The sequence below is a fragment of the Pelophylax lessonae genome (genome assembly GCF_965119305.1).
Source record: "Pelophylax lessonae genome assembly, contig: HAP1_SCAFFOLD_419, whole genome shotgun sequence".
Lineage (NCBI taxonomy): Eukaryota > Metazoa > Chordata > Amphibia > Anura > Ranidae > Pelophylax > Pelophylax lessonae.
Genome location: NW_028119925.1, coordinates 14,373 through 37,165, shown reverse-complemented (window position 1 = coordinate 37,165; position 22,793 = coordinate 14,373). Strand labels below are relative to the sequence as shown.

Below are 22,793 nucleotides of genomic sequence, written 5' to 3'. Positions count from 1 at the left end.
AATTTGACAGTTGGTAAAGTGGTGTGCGACAACGGTGCCAATCTGCTGAGTGTGCTGAAACAAGGCAAAATTACACATGTGCCATACATGGTCATGCAGCGATTCGTTGCCAAATACGCTGGGGTCCAGGACGTCTTGCGGCAGGCCAGGAAAATCTCGGGCCATTTCAGAAGATTTATACAGCCATGGCTCGCCTTGCTGACATTCAGCGGCGACACAACCTGCCCGTCAGGCATCCTATTTGTAAATGCCCGACGCGATGGAACTCAACGTTGCATATGCTTGATAGGCTGCTCCAGCAAAAACGTGCAGTTAACGACTACCTGTACGAACTCTGCGACAATACAGGTTCTGGGGAGCTTGGTTTTTTTTTTCCCCTCGCTAGTGGCTGCTCATGCGCGACGCATGCAGACTTCTGCGGCCATTCGATGAGATCACCAAACTGGTCAGTCACGGCCAGGGCGCCATCAGTGACATCGTACCTTACGCCTTCTTTCTGGAGCATGCATTGCGTCGTGTCATTGATCAAGCCGTCGGAGCAGGAAAATGAGGAAGTCGCCATGTTGGATGAATTCCCAGGGGGTTCTACTCCATCTGAGGCAAGTCAACAACAGGAGTCTGAAGAGGAGTCAGAGGAGGATGGTGCCGGGGGCGGATGAGGAGGAGCAAGAAGAGCATGCTTTAAACCTGTCTGGGATCCCTGGTGTTGTCCGTGGATGGGGGGAGGAGAACGAGGACGACATCCTGGATGATGAGCTGGAAGCAGGCCACTACACCGCGTCTAGTTTAGTGCGAATGGGGGCTTTCATGCTCCAGTGTTTTAAGGGGGACCCCCGTAAAAAACCATAAAGGCCAAGGACCAGTACTGGGTGGCAATGTACTTGGACCCCCGGTACAAACAAAAAATGGCAGAAATGTTACCACCATCACAGAGGACGGTCAGAATGCAGCACTTCAGGCCTTGCTGCGAGAAATGCTGCATTCTGCTTTTCCGTGCGCTGGCAGAGGAATTTCCAGTCACAGAGAGACAGTTGCAGGTAGCAATCCAACAGCACCTGCAAGATGGCGGTTTGAAGATGTGTTGGTCACTTCAGATATGAGATCATTCTTTCAGCCGACTCATCGACAGCTGTACTCCGGATCCAGCATCAGGGAACGCCTAGACCGGCAGGTGTCCGACTACATCCGATGTGGACGCTCTGAGGAGTGATGGACTACTGGGTGGGCAGGCTTGACCTCTGGCCAGAGTTTGCACAGTTTGCAATGGAACTATTGGCTTGCCCCCCATCCAGTGTCCTGTCCGAAAGGATGTTCAGCGCAGCAGGGGGGATCATGATCAATGACCAGTAGACCATGTTTCATTTTAATTCCTCATGACAGGCCACAAATATCCGCCAGACCGCCTTTCACCCACAACAATTCATGGTCCTTGTCTTCGGCAAATACAGCGGCATAAAAGGCATTTCTTGTCTATTGAATGCCTAATTTTTGGGGCCTATACTGGCAGACACTTATTCATCCTGTCAATGCCTATTGTACCTTCAGCCACAGAATACAATATTCTTAGCTGTCAGGTAAACCCATGTGGGCTAATTTTTGGGGCCTTTCATGGCCGACACTTACTTATTTATTACTTCTTAATGGATGCGGACCCATTTTACAGATGTGTGAATGGACCCTATATGTATTTGACATGTATTTACAGGCTGCTGTCAGTTCTGGCTGATTTAGGAAAAAAAAGAAAAAAAAAATACTTTTTTTTTTTTTTTTTTTTTAAGGCAACTTTTCCAATTGCAATACTTCTGTTGTGACATTGTCCATGTGGTGGGACTATTTGTGCACAGATAGTAAGTCTTTTGTGGCTGCAAATATGACCTAAAGGTTTTTAAAGTTCCCCTCCCATTAAAGTCAATGGGGCCCGCCGCGAACTTGCGGTTCACGGACATTTGAGAACCTCCCCGGCCAATGTTCGTCCATTACTATGTATGTATGTATGTATGTATGTATGTATGTATATATAATATGCTATAACAACTGCTGGTGCCTTGACTGTTGGGCTCTCCTTGAGTTCCATTCTTAACCACTCTAGTACCGCTCACAGTAATACTACTGCGGCAGAGTGGCTCGTTCCCGTCCAGTCACGTAGTATTAACGTGACTGGACTCCTCCCCTTCTGGGCGGCGCTTGCGTGCCGCCGGAGGCTCGCTCCCGCTGTTTTCATTCACAGCGGGAGTCGGGCCAGGGGAGGAGCAGCGGCGATCGCCGCTGCTCTTACCCGATCGTCGGGGATCGAGTCTGGAGATCCGCCCGCTGTGTGTAAACACAGCGGGCGGATCTCCATAGTGACAGGGAGTGACAGATCGGACTGTTCAGCATAGCTGGACATCCGATCTGTCCATGAATCACATAGTCACCTCCCCCCCTACACGTCAGTAAGCACCAGGCATACATTAACCCCTCCCTCTCCAATAAAATTAACCCCTTCCCTGCCAGTGTCATTTTTACAGTAACAGTGCATATATACAGCACTGATTACTGCAGTAATGTCACTGGTACCCCCAAAAGTGTCAAAAATGTCAGTCAGGGGTCCGGTCTGTCCGCCGCAATGTCGCAGTCCCGCAAAAAAAATCGCAGATCGCCGCCATTACGCGTTAAAAAAAAAACACCAAAAATGACAGAAATCTTTCCCTTTGTTAGTAAACGCAATAACTTTTGCGCAAACCAATCAAAATACGCTTATTGCGATTTTTTTTACCAAACATATGTAGCATAAAACAAATTGGCCAAAAACTTTTAAAAAAATTGGTTTTTACATCTTTTTTGGGGGGAATTTCATATAAAAAAATGTGAAAAATATTGTTATTTTTTCAAAATAAACGCTCTTTTTTTGTTTATAGCGCAAAAAGTAAAAATCGCACAGGTGATCAAATACCACCAAAAGAAAGCTCTGTTTGTGGGAAAAAAAGGACGTAAATTTCGTTTGGGTACGGCGTCGCACGACCGCGCAATTGTCAGTTGAAGTCGCACAGCGCCGAATCGCAAAAAGTGGCCTGGACGGAAGACAGCAAAATCCTCCGGTTGTAAAGTGGTTAAGGAAGAACTCTATTCATTGCTGTTCATGGTAGAAGAAGCCTCAGTGGACTCACACATCACTGAGAGCATGAACAATGTTTGTGAGTCGGGCAGTGCTGACCATCCTTTCACCCCTACATGATAACTCAGGGTCAGGCTATATAATGTTTCCATATATGGCAGTGTTCTCCCCCACTCCCCCACCCCCCCCCCCCAATGGAACCCCTAAAATAGTTTTCAGGTTGTGAGGAACCCCTGCCTCAACCAATTCATCAGCGGTCAGTGGGAAGAATGGCCCTTTCATTGGTGGTCAGTGGGAAGAATGGTCCTTTCATTGGTGGTCAGTGGGAAGAATACGCCCCCTTATGGTGGTGGCCAGACTGCCACCCTTATAGACAGCTAAAATCATTGGTATTATGCTGCTGACTCTGCCAAGTGGCATTGACCCCAATATTTTGCAAGCACTGTTAGATGGGAGGTCAGTCAGCCACAGTTTAAAAAATCCCTAGCAACCCTTAACCCTAGTTGTGAATGACTGGTCTATGGTAACAGGTTGTACTCCCATTGAAGGTCCATATTGTTTTATGAATTCTGTCTTTGGTTTTTAGTAAATTGTATTAATATAACACATCTTCTAGGTGATATCTGAAAAAAACAAGATGCTGACCCTCCTGTGTGTGTGCTTCCTGCTGGGCTGCACAGCAGTTTCAAGTGGTGAGTATGGGTATTACAGCACCCTGTACATCTATTGTACTACCACATGATGATTGATGGTTGGTTAATGGATGATGTTTTTTATTCTCACTATTTATCTAGAGTTGACAAATTGCACATTACAAGGTACGTAGAACCATTCATCCTGTTTGGAATCAGTGTGGTCAGGTGCCCCTCATAATGGGCACAGCAGGTGTACAGACCCAGGAATTCAGCACAGGGATGGTGGAAACCCCTAAAAAATAGGCACAACAGGTGTACAGACCTCAGTACAGGGATGGTGGGAACACCTCATAATGGACACAGCAGATGTACATACCCGGTAACTCAGCACAGGGATGGTGGGAATGAGTGATCGAATGATATCGGGTTTTTTTTTTTTTTTTTTTTTTAGTACTGATACTGATATTTTGGTCATCGGATATCGGCCGATATTTTCGGACATTTAAAAAAAAAATGACCTTTTAGGACCGCTCACTGTGCTGTTACTGCGGCACAGTGGCAGCCCTGGGTCCAGCGACGTAGACCTATAGGTCTACGTCGCTGGACTCCAAGCTGTCTCGGCGGTGCGCTCCCGCTGTGTTTAGACGATTTAGACGTGTTTAGGCGGGGATCGAGGAGTCGATCACCGCCTCTCTTCTCCGATCCTCAAGGTAAGTGTAAGAAGATCCGCTCGGAAAAGTAGGCGGATCTTCTCTGTGACAGACAGGGAGAGATCACAGGATTCAGCATAGCTGAACCTGTGATCTGTCTGTCACAGAACCCCCCCCCCACACACAGGTCAATAGGCATGAGGCACACATTCTTGATCACCAACAGTGTTAGCCCCTGCCAGTGTCATTGTTACAGTAACAGTGCATATTTTTAGCACTGATTACTGTAGTAATGTCACTGGTACCCACAAAAGTGTCAAATGTCAGTTGGGGGTCCGATCTGTCCGTTGCAGTCCCGCAAAAAATTGCAGATCGCCACCATTACTAGTAAAAAAAGAAAATAAAAAAAAACAATAAAAATGACAAATCTTTCCCGTAGTTAGTAAACGCAATAACTTTTGCGCAAACCAATCAAAATACGCTTATTGCGATATTTTTTGGAAAAAAAATGTAGCAGAAAACAAATTAGACTAAAATGTTAAATTTTGATTTTTCAATTTTTTTTTTTGGGATATGATATGTTATACAGTATATTAGAATGTGAAAAAAAAAGATATATATATATATAATTCTTTTTTTTTAATTCTTTTTTTTTTTCTTAAATTGTTGCGCTTTTTTTCAAAAATTAAAAATCGCACAGGTGATCAAATACCACCAAAAGAAAGCTCTGTTTGTGGGGGAAAAAAAAGGACATAAATTTAGGTACAGCATCGCACTACTGCGCAATTGTCCGTTAAAGTAACGCAGTGCTGAATCGCAAAATATGGCCTGGTCAGGAATGGGGTAAAATCTTCCAGTCTTAACCACTTTACCCCCAGCCCTATTTCGGACACTTTTTGTTCACAAGTTAAAACCAGTATTTTTTCCTAGAAAACTACTTAGAATCCCCAAACATTATATATATTTTTTTAGCAAAGACTCTGGAGAATAAAATGTCGGTCATTGCAAAAATTTTTGTCACGCGGTATTTGCGCAGCAGTCTTTAAAACGCCATTTTTTTGGAAAAAATTTGAAAAATCACATTTCACTGCATTTAAAAAATACTAAACAGTAAAGTTAGCCCATTTTTTTTGTATATTGTAAAAGATGATGTCACGCCGAGTAAATAGATACCAAACATGTTACGGTTTAAAATTGCGCCCCCCCGTGGGATGGCCACAAACTACGGTCAATAGAGATCTCAATCTGCGACGCTTTAAATTTATTTACCCGTTACCAGTTTAGAGTTAGAGTGTAGCTCTTTTGTTAAAATTATTGCCCACGCTCTGTCGATCGCGGCGATACCTCACATGTGTGGTTTGAACAGCGATTTCATTTGCGGCTCGACTTGCGTATACGTTTTCTTTTGTGCGCGAGCTAACGGTGACGGGGGCGGCTAAATTTTTTTTTTTTTTTTTTCCTATTTATTTTTTCTTTTTTTTAAACTTTATTACAGTTTTTAAAAAAAAAATAAAAATCTGATCACTTTTATTGCTGTCACAAGCAATGTAAACATCCCTTGTGACACCAATATGTGTGACAGGTACTCTTTATGGAGGGATCGAGGGTCTAAAAGACCCTAGACCCCTCCACTACACTTCCCTGTATGCAAAACGCCGAAAACGGCATTTTTGTATACAGCCGTTTTTCAAATCTGCCGCCTTTTGCAGCACAGTAACCCGGATGTGACGTCATGGACGCCGCCTCCGGGTTACGTCATCGGAGACCCGATCGATGCCGTTTCCGGCATTCATCGGGACTCCATCCAGCAGTCGGACGCGCCGGCTGGGTGCTCGGGGCTCCCGGTGGGACGGGAGCCCCGAGCAAAGCCGCGGAAGGCGGCGGGAGGGGGGGGGACGTCCCCTCCCGCCCCCCCGGGTAACGATCGAGCGGCTCCCGAGCCGCATCGATTGTTACCAACGGAAAGCCGACCGTCGGCTTCAAACAACGGTACCGGGATGATGCCTCTAGCTAGAGGCATCATCCCGGTATAACCACTCAAAGTCAGCCGACGTAGATCTACGTGGCTGGTCGTTAAGTGGTTAAAGTGGATAAAAATAAGCTCATTGAGAATTTTTTTTGTCAGACATGTAGCTAAATACATTTTGTCCTAAATATATGACAAATTTAATATATTGGATATTTTTTAACAGTCAAATTAGAAAATGTAAATTTTTTTCGCAAAATTTTCACTTTTTTTTTTTTTATTGCAAAAAAATAAAAAGCGCAGAGGTAATCAAATGCCACCAAAAAGCTCTGTTTGTGGGGAAAAAAGGACATACATTTTGTTTGGGTACAGCATTGCATGGCCGCGCAATTGTCAGTTAAAATCACGCAGTGCCAAGTTGAAAAGTGGCCTGGTCATTGAGCAACAAAATCTTCCGGTCTTAAAGTGGTTAAAAGGTACTGTGGTGGAGGGATCTGGGGGGTCTAAAAAAAACCCATACCCCCTCCTCTGCACTTAAAAGCATTCAAAACGCCAAACTTGGCTGTTTTGAATGCTATCTTTTTTACATGGAGACCCGATCAGAGCCCAATGCGGCTTTGATCAGGTCTTCTCTTCAGCCCTGCAGGTAGGATGCCCAGTTCTCTCGGTGGGACGGGATACCCGGGCGAGCCACGGGGGGTGGGGGGGGGGTGTGAACGGGATGTCCCCTCCCGCTCCTTGTAATGACAGCCAAGCGGCTTCTCAGCCGCATCGGTTGTCATTCCAAGACAGCAGACCGTCAGCTATGGACACCGGTACTGGGGTGATGCTTCTAGCTGCAGGCATCACTCCGGTACAAGCACTTTCCCCCGAAATATCGGTACCTCAGGGGCCGATTATAATATATCGGGGAAAGCACATATCGGCCTTGCCGATAATCGATGATCCCTAGTGGGAACCCCTCATAATGGGCACAGCAGGGGTTCAGACCTGGGAACTCAGCACATGGATGGTGGGAACCCCTCATAATGGGCACAGCAGGTGTACAGACCCAGGAATTAAGCACAGGAATGGTGGGAACCCCTCATTATGGACACAACAAGGGTACATACCTAGACATTCAGCGCAGAGATCTCATTTTGGTATGCTGTACCTATTTTTATATTGATTTCACAGCAATCTCTCTTAGGTGACTGAGCTCTATGCACATGCTGTACAATATACACATTTCCTGTAGGAGACTCCTGCCTGTCTGACTGCTTTCTTCTCTTGGACCCTTTAGTTCCATCGGGGCGCTCTTCCTTCTCTGGGGAGTACGGAGGTGGTAGAGGTACAGCTTTCTCTTTCTCTTCGAGTCAACAGAATGGGCAAATAACGGGCATTCGCATCAGGGAGAGTAACAGCAATGTGATTGGGTAAGATACTTCAGATTATCACTTCTCTACCACACAAACATCTTCAGCACATTTTAGGTATACACATATAGTACAAATCTGTAATGTCATTTCCTGTCTGGTGTCTAGGCTGAGATGAAGTCATCAGTCTGCTGCAAGCTAGAGGAAGCATTTCTTCAGTTTCCACTCCCCCAGTGATAAGCTTGCAACAGTGTAACTTTGTAGCAAGTGATAAGATGAGAGGCTGCAAAAGAGGCTGATCCGCGTCTGACATTTGTGAACAAAAGCATGAACTGCACAGGCACCAGGATTTACATGATTGTGTCATCCCTGATCTGGTATCTCCAGACAGTAGATCGTGACCCTGGAAACTATAAATAGAGAGAACATCTGTAAATATTTTTAGTATATAAATACAACGGACTAGGTGAGAAAAAAAAAGTCCAAAATGATGTGAAAGTCACACAAACAGTCCCCAAAGGTATAAACACAACTAAGTGGAAGTTTTTGATCCACAATGTTGGTAAGTGCTGCAGACGATGACACTTCATGTGCTCCACCGCCTGGTGTACAATAAAATGGACTGTTTTAAATAAAAAGATCTGTATGGTCTCCTGCTCAGAAAAATAAGTCTCCACTGGGTTCCGCTACAGCCTCATAGATGTCGCATCAATAAACAGCCAATATGGGTTCATGTGGAAGGAAAAAGCCAAGAAGGCAGTTTAGCCTCTGATTACTAATAATATAAAAGACTTATAAGCACTAATGTTGAGCGAACACGGACTGTATTATTCGGTCCGTACCGGATAATTGGATGTTTGCTACCCAGACACGGACACGAAAACTTAACTGTATGTTCGGGTTTAAAATCCGTGTTCGGTAATTTTATTTCCTGTTTTGTATGTAATGGCGCGCTTTTAATGGCTGGCTTTCAACAGCCAATCAACAAACGTTTAACTGGTGTGCCAAAGAAGCCATCACAACCATGCCCACTAATGGCAGGGCTGTGATTGGCCAGCTGAAGCATGTGACCCAGGTCTTTATAAGCTCGAGACACAGCGCGCATTGCGTCAGTCTGCTGTAGTGTAGGGAGAGAGCACACATCATAACGGTGCTGGCTACTGCTGATTAGGGACAGACAGGGTAAAACAACATTGTGCCCGAAAAGAATGCAGGGACAGGTCGGAGTGTAGGCAGGGAAAGATATTTGAGCATTTTAGGGACAGGCTGGAGAGATTAGGCAGGGAGAGATTAGGAGACACAGGACAGAACAATCGTCCGTTGTCGATCTACATCGATTTTGCTGTGTGGGGGGGGGGGTGGTGCAGTGAACGATCTTTTTGCCCTCACTTGAGCCCACGGAGGAGGAGGAGGAGGGAGAAAAAAATATATTTTTATCAGTCTGTTGTGTGCAGCGTTCAGCTATATTTTACTACAGAGTGCTGTTCTAATCTGCTATTTAAAAATTACAAAGTTAAAGGGGAATTTTTTTTTTTTTTTCCCTTCATAGCCTGCTGCTGACCGTGACATAAAACATAAGACACTGCTGTGTTCACATGTGCTATTGAAAAATCACCAATTTTATATACTTTTTTTCTATTCCACTATTCAAAATACACCCTTTTGGGGTAAAAAAAATTTAAATTGCGGCATAGTCTGTACTAATCTGCTATTTAAAAATTACAAATTTAAAGGGGAATTTTTTTTTTCCCTTCATAGCCTGCTGCTGACCGTGACATAAAACATAAGACACTGCTGTGTTCACATGTGCTAGTAAAAAATCAACAATTTTATGTACTTTTTTCTATTCCACTATTCAATATACACCCTTTTGGGGTGAAAAAATTAAATTGCGGCATAGTCTGTATCGATACGTGTGAGATACACCTTTCAAATTTTTTGGGCGCATCTTCCACCGCCGAGGATTGCAGGGCGCTTCAGTTTGCCTCCTGTTCTGAACTCCTCCTACTCCTCATCCTCATCCTGCCTTTAGGGTACAAAAAATTGTAATCGGGGCCTAGTCTGTGTTTGTACGTGTGAGATACACTTTTTTATATACTTTTTTCTATTCCGCTATTCAATATACACCCTTTTGGGGTAAAAAAATTAAATTGCGGCATAGTCTGTTTTTGTACATCTGAGATACACCTTTTTATATACTTTTTTCTATTCCGCTATTCAATAAACACCCTTTTGGGGGTAAAAAAAAATTAAATTGCGGCATAGTCTGTGTTTGTATGTCTGAGATACACCTTTTTTATATACTTTTTTCTATTCCGCTATTCAATCTACACCCTTTTGGGGTAAAAAAAATTAAATTGCGGCATAGTCTGTATCGGTACGTGTGAGATACACCTTTCAAATTTTTTGGGCGCATCTTCCACCGCCGAGGATTGCAGGGCGCTTCAGTTTGCCTCCTGTTCTGAACTCCTCCTACTCCTCATCCTCATCCTGCCTTTAGGGTACAAAAAATTGTAATCGGGGCCTAGTCTGTGTTTGTACGTGTGAGATACAGCTTTTTATATACTTTTTTCTATTCCGCTATTCAATATACACCCTTTTGGGGTAAAAAAAATTAAATTGCGGCATAGTCTGTATCGGTACGTGTGAGATACACCTTTCAAATTTTTTGGGCGCATCTTCCACCGCCGAGGATTGCAGGGCGCTTCAGTTTGCCTCCTGTTCCGAACACCTCCTACTTCTCTTCCTCATCCTCATCCTGCCTTTAGGGTACAAAAAATTGTAATCGGGGCCTAGTCTGTGTTTGTACGTGTGAGATACACCGTTTTATAAAATGTTTTCTATTCCGCTATTAAATATACACCCTTTTGGGGTAAAAAAAATTTAATTGCGGCATAGTCTGTATCGGTACGTGTGAGATACACCTTTCAAATTTGTTTGGCGCATCTCCTTCCACCGCCGAGGATTGCAGGGCGCTTCAGTTTGCCTCCTGTTCCGAACTTCTCCTACTCTTCCTCGTCCTGCCTTTAGCCTCCTACTCCTCTTCTTCATCCTGCCTTTGGGGTACAAAAAATTGTAATCGGGGCCTAGTCTGTGTTTGTACGTGTGAGATCCACCGTTTTATAAAATTTTTTCTATTCCGCTATTCAATATACACCCTTTTGGGGTGAAAAAAATTAAATTGCGGCATAGTTTGCATATTTGACTGTGAGATACACCCGTGCGATACTGTTGTTGTTTTGTTCCGCTATTCAATAAACACCTTTCTAGGGCAAGATCATAAATTAAAGAAATATGAGGAGAACGGCAAATAGGGGCCGTGGCCTGGGTCATGGTGCTGATGGTAGAGCTCCTGTTGCAAGGAGAGGACGTGGTCGATCTGTGCCAGCTACACGCAAAAAGTGAAACACCTTCCTCAAGTGTGAGTAGGCGACAGAACCTGCAGCAGTATTTGGTAGGGCATCATGCGCCTCTCCAAGTGTTGAGGCAAGAACAAGTACAGGCGATAGTATATTGGGTTGCTGACAGTGCCTCCAGTTCCTTCACATTGTCTCCCACCCAGTCTACTGCAGAAAGGTCAGAGTTGGCACCTGCAGCCGATGTCCAACCATCTTTCACCTCACCCCCTTGCAAATCAGGCAAGCAGTCTGAGCCACAAGTCATGCAGCAGTCTCTTCTTCTTTTTGATGACTGTCAGCAGGGTTTCCCAGGGCCATCCACCTAGCCCTGCCCCAGAAGTGGAAGAGATTGAGTGCAGCGATGCCCAACCACTTATTTCTCAAGATGAGTACATGGAAGGACCATCGCAGCACGTCTCCGATGATGACGAAACGCAGGTGCCAACTGCTGCGGCACTCAGAATTGTGGAGACCGACAAGGAGGGCAGGGGTGAAGACTGGGTGGAAGATGATGTGGAGGACGATGAGGTCCTCGACCCCACATGGAATGAAGGTCATGCAGGTTTGGAGGAAGAGGCGGTGGTCGTACAGAGCCACCAGCACAGCAGAAGAGCGAGCAGGGTGCAGAAGCGGAGCGGCCATGCCCTAGACACTACGCCTGCTACTGCCCAACGCAGCAAGGGACCGAGCGCGCCAAAGCCAGCTCAAAGGAGTTCTCTAGCGTGGAAGTTCTTCAGACAATGTGCTGATGACAGGACACGAGTGGTTTGCACCCTGTGCAATCAGAGCCTGAAGCGAGGCATAAACCTTCTCAACCTGAGCACAACCTGCATGATCAGGCATCTAAGTGCAAAGCACGAGCTGCAGTGGAGTAGACACCTTCAAAACCAAGAAAGGTCTCTGGCTCCTCCTGCTTCCTCTTCTGCTGCAGTCTCGGCCTCTTCATCCACCACCTGCCACCCCGCAAACAGACGATCTGTCAGCAACACCACCACCTGGGTCACCAACCATCTCCACAATGTCCCGTGGAAGCGTTCAGCTTTCCATCTCCCAAACACTTCAGAGGAAGAGGAAGTACCCCCCTACCCACCCGCGATCCCTGGCCCTGAATGCCAGCATTTCAAATTTCTTGGCCTTTGAAATGCTGTCATTCCGTCTGGTGGAGACGCACAGTTTTAAAAGCCTTATGTCGGTGGCTGTCCCACAGTACGTCGTGCCCAGCCGCCACTACTTTTCCAGGCAAGCCATCCCTTCCCTGCACATCCAAGTGGGGGAAAAAATCAGGTGTGCACTGCGCAACGCCATCTGTGGCACGGTCAGTGCATTTCCCTAACGGCACACTGGGTAAATGCAGTGGCGGCTGGGCCTGAGGCGGATAGCAATTTGGCGCATGTCCTTCCACCACCGAGGATTGCAGGGTGCTTCAGTTTGCCTCCTGTTCCTAACTCCTCCTACTCCGCTTCCTCATCCTCTACCGCCTCCTCATCCTCTACCTTGCACATGCTGGAAAGACTGTGCGAGCAGCAGCAGGCCATAGTGGAGTTTCAGCTGCAGCACGTGCGCGTGAGTCGCTCTGCGGAACAGCACCACTTCACCACCAATAACTGGGCCTCCATGCAAGACCTGTGTGCCTTGTTGCGCTGTTTTGAGTACTCCACTAACATGGCCAGTGCCGATGATGCCGTTGTCAGCTTAACTATCCCACTTCTATACCTCCTTCAAAAAACGATTCGGACGATGATGGAAGAGGATGTGGCACAGGATGAGGAGGAGGAGGATGAAGAGGTAACATTTCCAAGGCTTTCAGGGCAGTAATTCGCAAGTGGCTCCGAGGGTGGGTTCCTGCACACACAAACGCCAGGGACACAATTGTCCAGCAGGGGCACAGTTCTGGAGGATGAGGAGGAGGAGATGGAGGAGGAGATGGAACCATGTTCACAGCAGGGTGGCACCCAGGCCAGCTCATGGCCATCACTGGTGCGTGGCTGGGGGGATACAGAGGACAGCCTTTTGTTGCCTCTGGGCAGCCTGGCACACATGAGCGATTACATGCTGCAGTCTCCACAACGACCGCCGAGTTGCCCACATTCTAACTTGTGCTGATTACTGGGTGGCCACGCTGCTGGATCCCCGTTACAAGGACAACGTACCGTCCTTAATTCACTCACTGGAGCATGATCGCAAGATGCGCGAGTACAAGCGCACGCTGGTAGACGCGATGCTGCTGGCATTCCCACCTGACAGCGGGGCCACAGTGGAAGCACAAGGCCAAGGCAGAGGAGGAGAAGGAAGAGGTCGCCAACGCAACCAGGGCACCGCCAGCACCTCAGAAGGCAGGGTCAGCATGGCCGAAATGTGGAAAAGCTTTGTCAGCACGCCACAACAAACAGCAGCGGCTCATATGGAACGTCTTAGCAGGAGGCAGCATTTCACCAACATGGTGGAGCAGTATGTGTGCACACGCCTACATGTAGTGAATGACGGGTCTGCCCCCTTCAAATTCTGGGTCTCCAAATTGGGCACATGGCCTGAGCTTGCCCTTTACACCTTGGAGGGGCTGGCGTGCCCTGCAGCCAGTGTATTATCTGAACGTGTATTTAGCACGGCTGGGGGCGTTATCACAGACAGGCGCAGCCGCCTGTCCAGAGACAATGTGGACAAGCTCACATTCATTAAAATGAACCAGGCATGGATCCCACAGGACTTTTCCGTACCTTGTGCAGAATAGAGATGGATACCGACCTTACCCAGCCATTGTTATATTTTTGATCTTTCTCACTCTTTTGGGGTGTACCCTAATTTAAAATGACTAAAAAAAAGCAGTGTTGGCTACCTCTTCCCCCTCCACCGCCGCTTCCACCTACACCGTCACATCCACCGCCACCTCAACCTCCCTCCTACTCCATATGGGCCTCGTCCTTCACAGATGAAGAAAATTGTTTTATTTTTCTGTTTTTTTTTTTTTTTTTGTTGTTTTTAAGTTATTTCCCCTTCCACATTTGTTTGCAGAGCACTTGCCATGCTCTTAACTACATGTTGTTGCCATTTGCAGCACTCTAGCCCTTTGCATTGTTTTTTTTAGAGCCATTTTAGTGCCTGAAAGTTCGGGTCCCCATTGACTTCAATGGGGTTCGGTGTCCGGGTAAAGTTCGGAAAAAGTCCGGGTCACAGACCCGGACTTTTTTTTCAAGTTCCACCGAACCTGCCGAACACGGACATCCTGGTGTCCGCTCAACTCTAATAAGCACTCATCTGTAAAAAGCCAATCCTGGTAATCAAACCAACAACTTCCTGGTTGTAGAGTGCGTGGTGACATTATGCGAGATAGCTCCCCTCTACGAGTTTTGTCACATCTGACATGATCAGGGTCATGGAAGCCATGCTCCATCATCCTGCTCTATATATGGTGTTCACAAAAGGGGGAAACCAGAAGTGGAGTCGGAACCATCGGCATTCCACCCCTCACTATAATCTGGCCAAGGAACTAAGCCTCCATGGCATACTGAATGCCCGGAATTCCAGACCTCTACCAAGAAATATAAAAATACCTTTACTGTGTGAAAATATAAAAATACTAAAGTATAAAAAGGATGCTAATAATACCATGGAGTCGTCTGTAAAGAGGGGGCTCTCTTAAAAATCCCCCCCCCCCAGGTTTCTCGAGTAATTGACCAAAAATCTTCCCCAAGACCACCCAGTGCTTTCTGATATTCCTGACCTGTCTGTGCTGTACTAAAAGCGGTAAAAAAAAGAACCGTTTAAATTAAGGCCCATTTGTCTTTATTCTCAAAGAGGGTCTTCCTATTTTGATCTCTAACGTTATTCATTTCAGTATTTAGAATTTCTTCTTGTACTGTATATTCAGACTGATTTACTGTTGTGGGTTTAGTAACACTTTAAGCTACTCTTATTTTGAGATCCAGAAAATGATTAACCTCCTTACTGGCTTTAAAGGACAGAGAAATGCCTCATTCGTTGGTATGAAGACCCCCATAATGGACTGAAGAGACTTACGGTTAGTGATGTCGCGAACCTAAAATATGCCGTTGGCGAACGCGAACCTCCGCAAATGTTCGCAAACCGGGCGAACCGCCATAGACTTCAATAGGCAGGTGAATTTTAAAACCAACAGGGACTCTTTCTGGCCACAATAGTGATGGAAAAGTTGTTTCAAGGGGACTAACACCTGGGCTGTTGCATGCCGGAGGGGGATCCATGGCAAAACTCCGATGGAAAATTACGTAGTTGACGCGGGTTTTAATCCATAAAGGGCATAAATCACCTAACATTCCTAAATAGTTTGGAATAACGTGCTTTAAAACATCCAGTGTGTGTATACGATCAGGTATGATGTTGTATCAATCAGGTAGTGTAAGGGTTACGCCCGCTTCACAGTGACAGACCAAACTCTGACAGACCAAACTCCCCGTTTAACAGTCAGTCAGTCCATTTGCCCAACCGCAAACTCCCCATTTGCACAAGGTTGGATACCAAGCTAGCCATGTCCCGTTCCTTGTCCTCACTGACGTCATTGAAGGTCTCTTCCTCCACCCAGCCACGTACAACACCAAGGGTCCCCGAAAGGTGACAACAAGCCCCCTGGGACGCCTGCTGTGGTTGGTCTTCCACCTCCTCAAAGCCAACTTCCTCCTCTGACTTCTCTTCTTCAGACTCTTCTCTCAGGTTTGTCACCTCCGCAAAAGGGCGCATGAGCCTACAGCCATTGTGCATGAGCATTCAGTAACGTGGCCAAAAAATACCCAACTCCGCAGAGGCTGTCCTCTTTTTTTTTTTTTTTAAATTAAAAAAATCTGTTCTTATCAGTTTAATCTCTGTTACGTTACGTCCCCTATCAGGGGCCGGTGTATGGAATAGATTTTAGGAACCAGGAGATGGAAAAAGATGGTTGGTCTGTCCTCATACTTCCAATTTTGAGCACTGCGCGTGCGCCGTGCAATGTACTGTGCCATCCTATATGAGTGGTGTGTTAAGTAGTACTATTCTTATCAGTTTAATCCCTGTTACATCCCCTATCAGGGGCCAGTGTATGGAATAGATTTTAGGAACCGGGATATGGAAAAAGATGGTTGGTCTGTCCTCTTACTTCCAATTTTGGGCACTGCGCGTGCGCCGTGCAATGTACTGTGCCATCCTATATGAGTGGTGTGTTAAGTAGTACTATTCTTATCAGTTTAATCCCTGTTACGTCCCCTATCAGGGGACGTGCATCGAATAGATTATAGACAACCGCAAAGAGTTGTCAATAGTTGACACACTCATGAAATAAATTTTATTCCTCTATGCGTCAATCTTGCTGTAGTGATGACTGTGCTCATGCGCACGTTTGGGAGATTGCAGGCGATGTCGGTTTTTCAAAGCCTATGGTCATGCTGAGGTAGTTCAGTGACAATTAAGTGACCCAGAAAACAATGATTCTGCAGTGTGGGCCCATTGTTGGCCTAGCAGGCTTTAATGATCACCCAAGATGATCATAAAGAAAATTAATGTATTTTCTATGAAAAATTATCCAGCGGATCGCTTTTGGTCTGTTCACAATGAAGCAACAACCTTATCATCTGGGGTGTGCCAACATTGCCAACACACTCCTAGAGGTGATCGCTTCATTGTGATACGCAAGCCCCTTCACCACAACAAGGTAACGATCACGAAGGGGAATTGACACATGTATGTGCCTTTTTTTTTTTTTTTTGTGTTTTGTTTTTTGCAGCCACAGTGTAGCACCAGAGGCCAGAAAAATTAGGCATGTACACATGCCTGAAAAAGTATGCTATAGCAGCGGCCGGAAAAATTGAGGTTTTTCCAAGCAGAAAGTGCACTAAAACATTGCGGCTTGAACCGTAGTTGGTGGTAGAGAAGTCACGTAAGTCATCCGGCATGCAGAGATTAAATACAGCAGCGTGTGGACCATTTTTAGCCCAAGGCATCTCATCCGGCCTTTTTTAGTCAAATGCATCCCCCACTGTCAGTCCCTTCGGGATCCATGCCTCATTTATCTTAATAAAGGTGAGGTAATCTAGACTTTTTTGACCTAGGCGACTTCTCTTCTCAGTGACAATACCTCCTGCTGCGCTGAAGGTCCTTTCTGACAGGACACTTGAAGCGGGGCAGGCCAGAAGTTCTATCGCAAATTGGGATAGCTCAGGCCACAGGTCAAGCCTGCACACCCAGTAGTCAAGGGGTTCATCGCTCCTCAGAGTGTCGATATCTGCAGTTAAGGCAAGGTAGTCTGCTACCTGTCGGTCGAGTCATTCTCTGAGGGTGGACCCCGAAGGGCTGTGGCGATGCGTAGGACTTAAAAAGCTCCGCATGTCCTCCATCAACAACACGTCTGTAAAGCGTTCTGTCCTTGCCGGCGTGGTCGTGGTAGGAGGAGGATTACTTTCACCTCTTCCCCTGTTAGATTCCCGTTGTGCTGTGACATCACCCTTATACGCTGTGTAAAGCATACTTTTTAACTTGTTTTGTAACTGCTGCATCCTTTGGGACTGCCGGTAATTCTGTAACATATCAGACACTTTCTGCTTATACCAGGGGTCTAGTAGTGTGGCCACCCAGTACAGGTCGTTCTCCTTCAGCCTTTTTATATGAGGGTCCCTCAACAGGCATGACAGCATGAAAGACCCCATTTGCACAAGGTTGGATGCCGAGCTACTCATGTCCAATTCCTTGTCCTCACTGATGTCATTGAAGGTGTGTTCTTCCCCCCCCTCCAGCCACGTACAACACCACGGGTACCAGATAGGTGACAACGAGCACCCTGGGATGCCTGCTTTGGTTGGTGTTCCTCCTCCTCCTCAAAGCCACATTCCTCCTCTTACTCCTCTTCCTCAGACTTCTCTTCCAGCGTTGCCGCAGGTCCAGCAAGCGATGATAAGGCTGTTTCTGGTGGTGATGGTGACCACAACTCTTGCTCATCACGCTCATCTACGGCCTGATCCAGCACTCTTCGCAGGGCACGCTCCAGGAAGAAAACATATGGGATGATGGTGCCTTCGGTGCGACTGACTAGGTTTTTCACCTCCTCAAAAGGACGCATGAGCCTACAGGCATTGCGCATGAGCGTCCAGTAACGTGGCAAAAAAATACCCAGCTCCGCAGAGGCTGTCCTAGCACCCCGGTCATACAAATACTCATTGACGGCTTTTTCTTGTTGGAGCAGGCGGTCGAACATTAGGAGTGTTGAATTCCAACGTGTCGGGCTGTCGCAAATCAAGCGCCTCACTGGCATGTTTCGCCGCTGAATATCTGAAAAGTGCGCCATGGCCGTGTAGGAACGCCTGAAATGGCCACACACCTTCCTGGCCTGTTTGAGGACGTCCTGTAAGACTGGGTACTTATGCACAAAGCGTTGTACAATCAGATTCAACACATGTGCCATGCACGGCACATGTGTCAACTTGTCCAAATTCAATGCCGCCAAAAAATTGCTTCCATTGTCACACACCACTTTGCCGATCTCCAGTTGGTGCGGGGTCAGCCACTGATCCACCTGTGCGTTCAGGGCGGACAGTAGTGCTGGTCCGGTGTGATTTTCTGCTTTCAGGCAAGTCAACCCCAAGACAGCATGACACTGTCGTTTCCGGCATGTGGAATAGCCCCTGGGGAGCTGGGGGGGGGTGCAGTTGGTGTGGAGCAAGACGCAACAGCAGAAGAGGACTCAGCCGAGGAGGTTAGCAAAGAGGATGGAGTAGGAGGAGTAGAGGAGGTGGCAGCAGGCCTGCCTGCAAGTCGTGGCGGTGTCACCAACTCCTCTGCAGAGCCACGCATTCCATGCTTGGCAGCCGCCAGCAGGTTTACCCAATGCGCAGTGTAAGAGATATACCTGCCCTGACCGTGCTTTGCAGACCAGCTATCAGTGGTCAGATGGACCCTTGCCCCAACACTGTGTGCCAGACATGACATGACTTCCTTTTCCACAATAGAGTACAGGTTGGGAATTGCCTTTTGTGAAAAAAAATTTTGGCCGGGTACCTTCCACTGCGGTGTCCCAATAGCGACAAATTTTTTGAAGGCCTCAGACTCCACCAGCTTGTATGGTAAAAGCTGGCGGGCTAAGAGTTCCGACAAGCCAGCTGTCAGACGCCGGGCAAGGGGGTGACTCTGTGACATTGCCTTCTTACGCTCAAACATTTCCTTGACAGATACCTGACTGTGGGCAGATGAGCAGGAACTGCTGAAGGTGAGAGGCGGAGTGGCGGGTTGTTGATAGGGGGCAAGGAGGACAGCAGTGGTTGACGTGGCTGAAGATGCTGGACCAGGAGGAGGATGGTGGCTTTGAGTTTGTGTGCTGCTTTTACTCATGTGTTGATCCCATAGGCGTTTGTGATGTGAGATCATGTGCCTTCGCAAAGCAGTTGTACCTAGGTGGGTGTTGGACTTCCCACGACTCAGTTTCTTTTGGCACAGGTTGCAAATGGCATCGCTGCTATCAGAGGCAGACACACAAAAAAAATGCCACACTGCTGAGCTTTGCAATGACGGCATTCTGGTGGTGGCAACAGCTTGCGTTGATTGGCGTGCTGTCTGGCTGACCCCGGGTGCCGATACATGCTGTCTGACTGTGCCACTAGCTCCTTGCGATGACCTCCCCCTGCTTCCAACTCGTCTCCTCCTGCTCTCTGTCTCCCCATCTGAACTTTCCCCCTCTTCTTCTGCTCTTCGAGCAGGCACCCAGGTGGCATCCACGGACACATCGTCATCATCAGCCGCTTCACTTGACAACTCAGCAAAGGCAGCAGCAGCAGGTACAACATCATCATCATCATCATCATCATCACAATGTACGTCCATGTGTATAATGCTGTCTGACTGAGACATATCCCCGTTATCTACATCCTCTGGCACTAATGATTGCGCATCACTTATTTCTTCCAACTGATATGTAAATAACTCCTCTGACAGATCAAGTGAAGCGGCTGTGGTGCTAGTGTTGGTGGTGCCGGCCGGTGGGCAAGTGGTAAATTGAGAGGTGCCCGAAGCTGAGCTGGAGGAGGATGGTGCATTAAGGTTCCGAGCGGAAGCTGTAGAAGATTGGGTGTCCTGTGTAAGCCAGTCAACTATGTCCTCAAAATTTTTTGAGTTCAGGGTACGTGGCTTCTGAATACTGGGCATTATTCTAGGGCCAAAGAAAATCACAGCACCACGACCACGACGGCCCCTGCGGGGTGGCCCGCCTCTGCCTGTTCTTTTTTCTTTTTTTAGATTTGTGGTACTATGCGTGCAAGGTGCTGTGCCACCCTATGAGTGTTGGACAGTGGGTACAGTACAGTCTGTGGACTTGACACTCACTGGCAGGCCAGGCAACTGCAATTATAAAAAAAATATATATATTTTTAATTTGCAAGCTGCTGTGCCACCGTATATATGAGTGGAGGGCACTGCAGTGGGCACAGTACACTCTGTTGACCTGACACTCACTGGCAGGCCAGGCAACTGCAATTATAAAAAATATATATTTTTTTAATTTGCAAGCTGCTGTGCCACCGTATATGAGTGGTGGGCACTGCAGTGGGCACAGTACACTCTGTGGACCTGACACTCACTGGCAGGCCAGGAAACTGCAAGTATAAAAAATATATATTTTTTTAATTTGCAAGCTGCTGTGCCACCGTATATATGAGTAGTGGGCACAGTACACTCTGTGGACCTGACACTCACTGGCAGGCCAGGCAACTGCCATTATAAAAAATTATTATTTTTTTCAATTTGCAAGCTGCTGCGCCACCGTATATGAGTGGTGGGCACTGCATTGGGCACAGTACATTCTGTGGACCTGACACTCACTGCAATTATGACAGAGGAAAAAGAAAATGATTTTTTAAACTTCAAGGTACTGTGCCAGTGCCACCCGATATGAGTGTGGTGTGCACACAGTACAGTCTGTGGTGGGTCTGTGGCCTCTCACACACGGCGGGCAGGCAACTGCACAATAGATAGATAGATAGATAGATAGATAGATAGATAGATAGATAGATAGATAGATAGATAGATAGATAGATAGATAGATAGATAGATAGATAGATAGATAGATAGATAGATAGATAGATAGATAGATAGATAGATAGATAGATAGAAATTACTCAAATACCAGCCCTAAAAAGGGCTTTTTGGGGTGCTGTCAGGATGCTGTCCTTACAGCAGGAGTGGACCGAGAACACTAACAACTGTCCCTATTAACAGCAGCAGCACTCTCCCTGCTCTCACTACTAACACTGCTTCAAAATGATCTAAGATGGATGCTGCCCTTGCTTTTTTATAGGAGGTGGGAGGGTGTGGGAGGGAGGGTATGCTGATTGGCTGGAATGGGTCTGCTGACTGTGAGGTACAGGGTCAAAGTTTGCCTCAATGATGAAGTATAGGGGGCGGACCGAACATCGCATATGTTCGCCCGCAGCGACGGACGCGAACAAGCGATGTTCGCCGGGAACTGTGCGCCGGCGAAGAGTTCGGGACATCTCTACTTAAGGTTGCTATACTAGAGGAATCTTTTTATGGCCAAGTGGGAGGAGAAGCTTGTGGGTTAGGTACATTGACGATATCCTCCTCTTCTGTAATGGCAACCTTGAGTCTCTTCAGTCCTTTATGGGGGATCAACCAATGTCTGAGGCATTTCTCTGCACTTGTTACACCATTTATATCAATGGTTGTGCCAGCAGCTTATTAAGCCTTTGTAGCACGATTCTACTTTTATACCTAGAGAGGTAATAAATGCCTGGAAGATTTACACAGACCCATTCCTGAGCATGCATGGACAAAACATGGTGGGCTCTGATTTCAACAATATGTCACAGCTCTTGGAGGCATTACATTACTGCTGGTTCTTTATTCTCACGTCTTCATATTATTCCCTACAGGATCCAGCTCCGGTATGGTGATGTCTGGGGGCCTTTTTACGGATCTTCCTCTGGTACCCTTTTGAAGGTCAATCTATACCGCGGGGAAAACATCACTCAGGTGTCGGGGAAATATGACTCATATGTGAATGAGCTGATCTTCGTGACAAGCCGTGGGAGGATATTCAAATTCGGGCAACCATCAGGCACAAACTTCAATGCCTTTCCTCTGTCTGAGGGTACCGTACTGCGCTACATTAGCGGACGATACGGCTCCAAGTTCCTGATCGGCCCCATGGTCCTGACCAGCATTGGCTTCCACTGGGGTATCCAACCCAGCTGCTACAACTGTAAAGATGGTTCTAAGTGACCTCAAGAACTGAGGCGAGCAAACCGGAGCAAACCAGCTGGCCAGGCTCCTTCTTTGGCCTCTTGGCTTTTCTTTTTTCTTTTTTTTTTTTTTCATCCTTTTTCTTTCCAACATTCTCTTACACTGAAATAATAAAGCTTTTTAAAATCATATTTTGTATTCTGTTATGTCTTTAGAAGCTAGCTACTACTGAATGGGAAATGTCCAAAAACTACACCAATTAAACCAGTTACAGTGCCCATAAAAAGTATTCATACCCCTTGAAATTTTCTATATTTTATCATGTTACAACCAAAAACATAAATGTATTTTATATGATAGACCAACACAAAGTGCCACATAATTGTGAAGTGGAAGGAAAATACATGAAAAAGATACCCCCTAGGAAGTGGACTATGGGGGCGACCAAACAATACAAGTCTGTATATATAGTAATTATTAGTAAAGAACAATTTTATTGTACAAAATAAGA

General features: G+C 46.5%; 1 protein-coding gene across 1 annotated transcript; it reads left to right on the top strand.

The window, feature by feature from the left end:
* Positions 1-3,731: 3,731 nt before the first annotated feature.
* On the top strand, positions 3,732-22,321 carry LOC309543843 (zymogen granule membrane protein 16-like; the record flags this gene model as incomplete). The annotated part of the gene is made up of 3 exons (XM_082276265.1): positions 3,732-3,786; positions 7,628-7,760; positions 21,973-22,321. 3 exons carry the CDS (start codon positions 3,732-3,734, stop codon positions 22,319-22,321), a joined length of 537 nt encoding a protein of 178 aa, XP_082132391.1.
* Between the last annotated feature and the right edge of the window lie 472 nt (positions 22,322-22,793).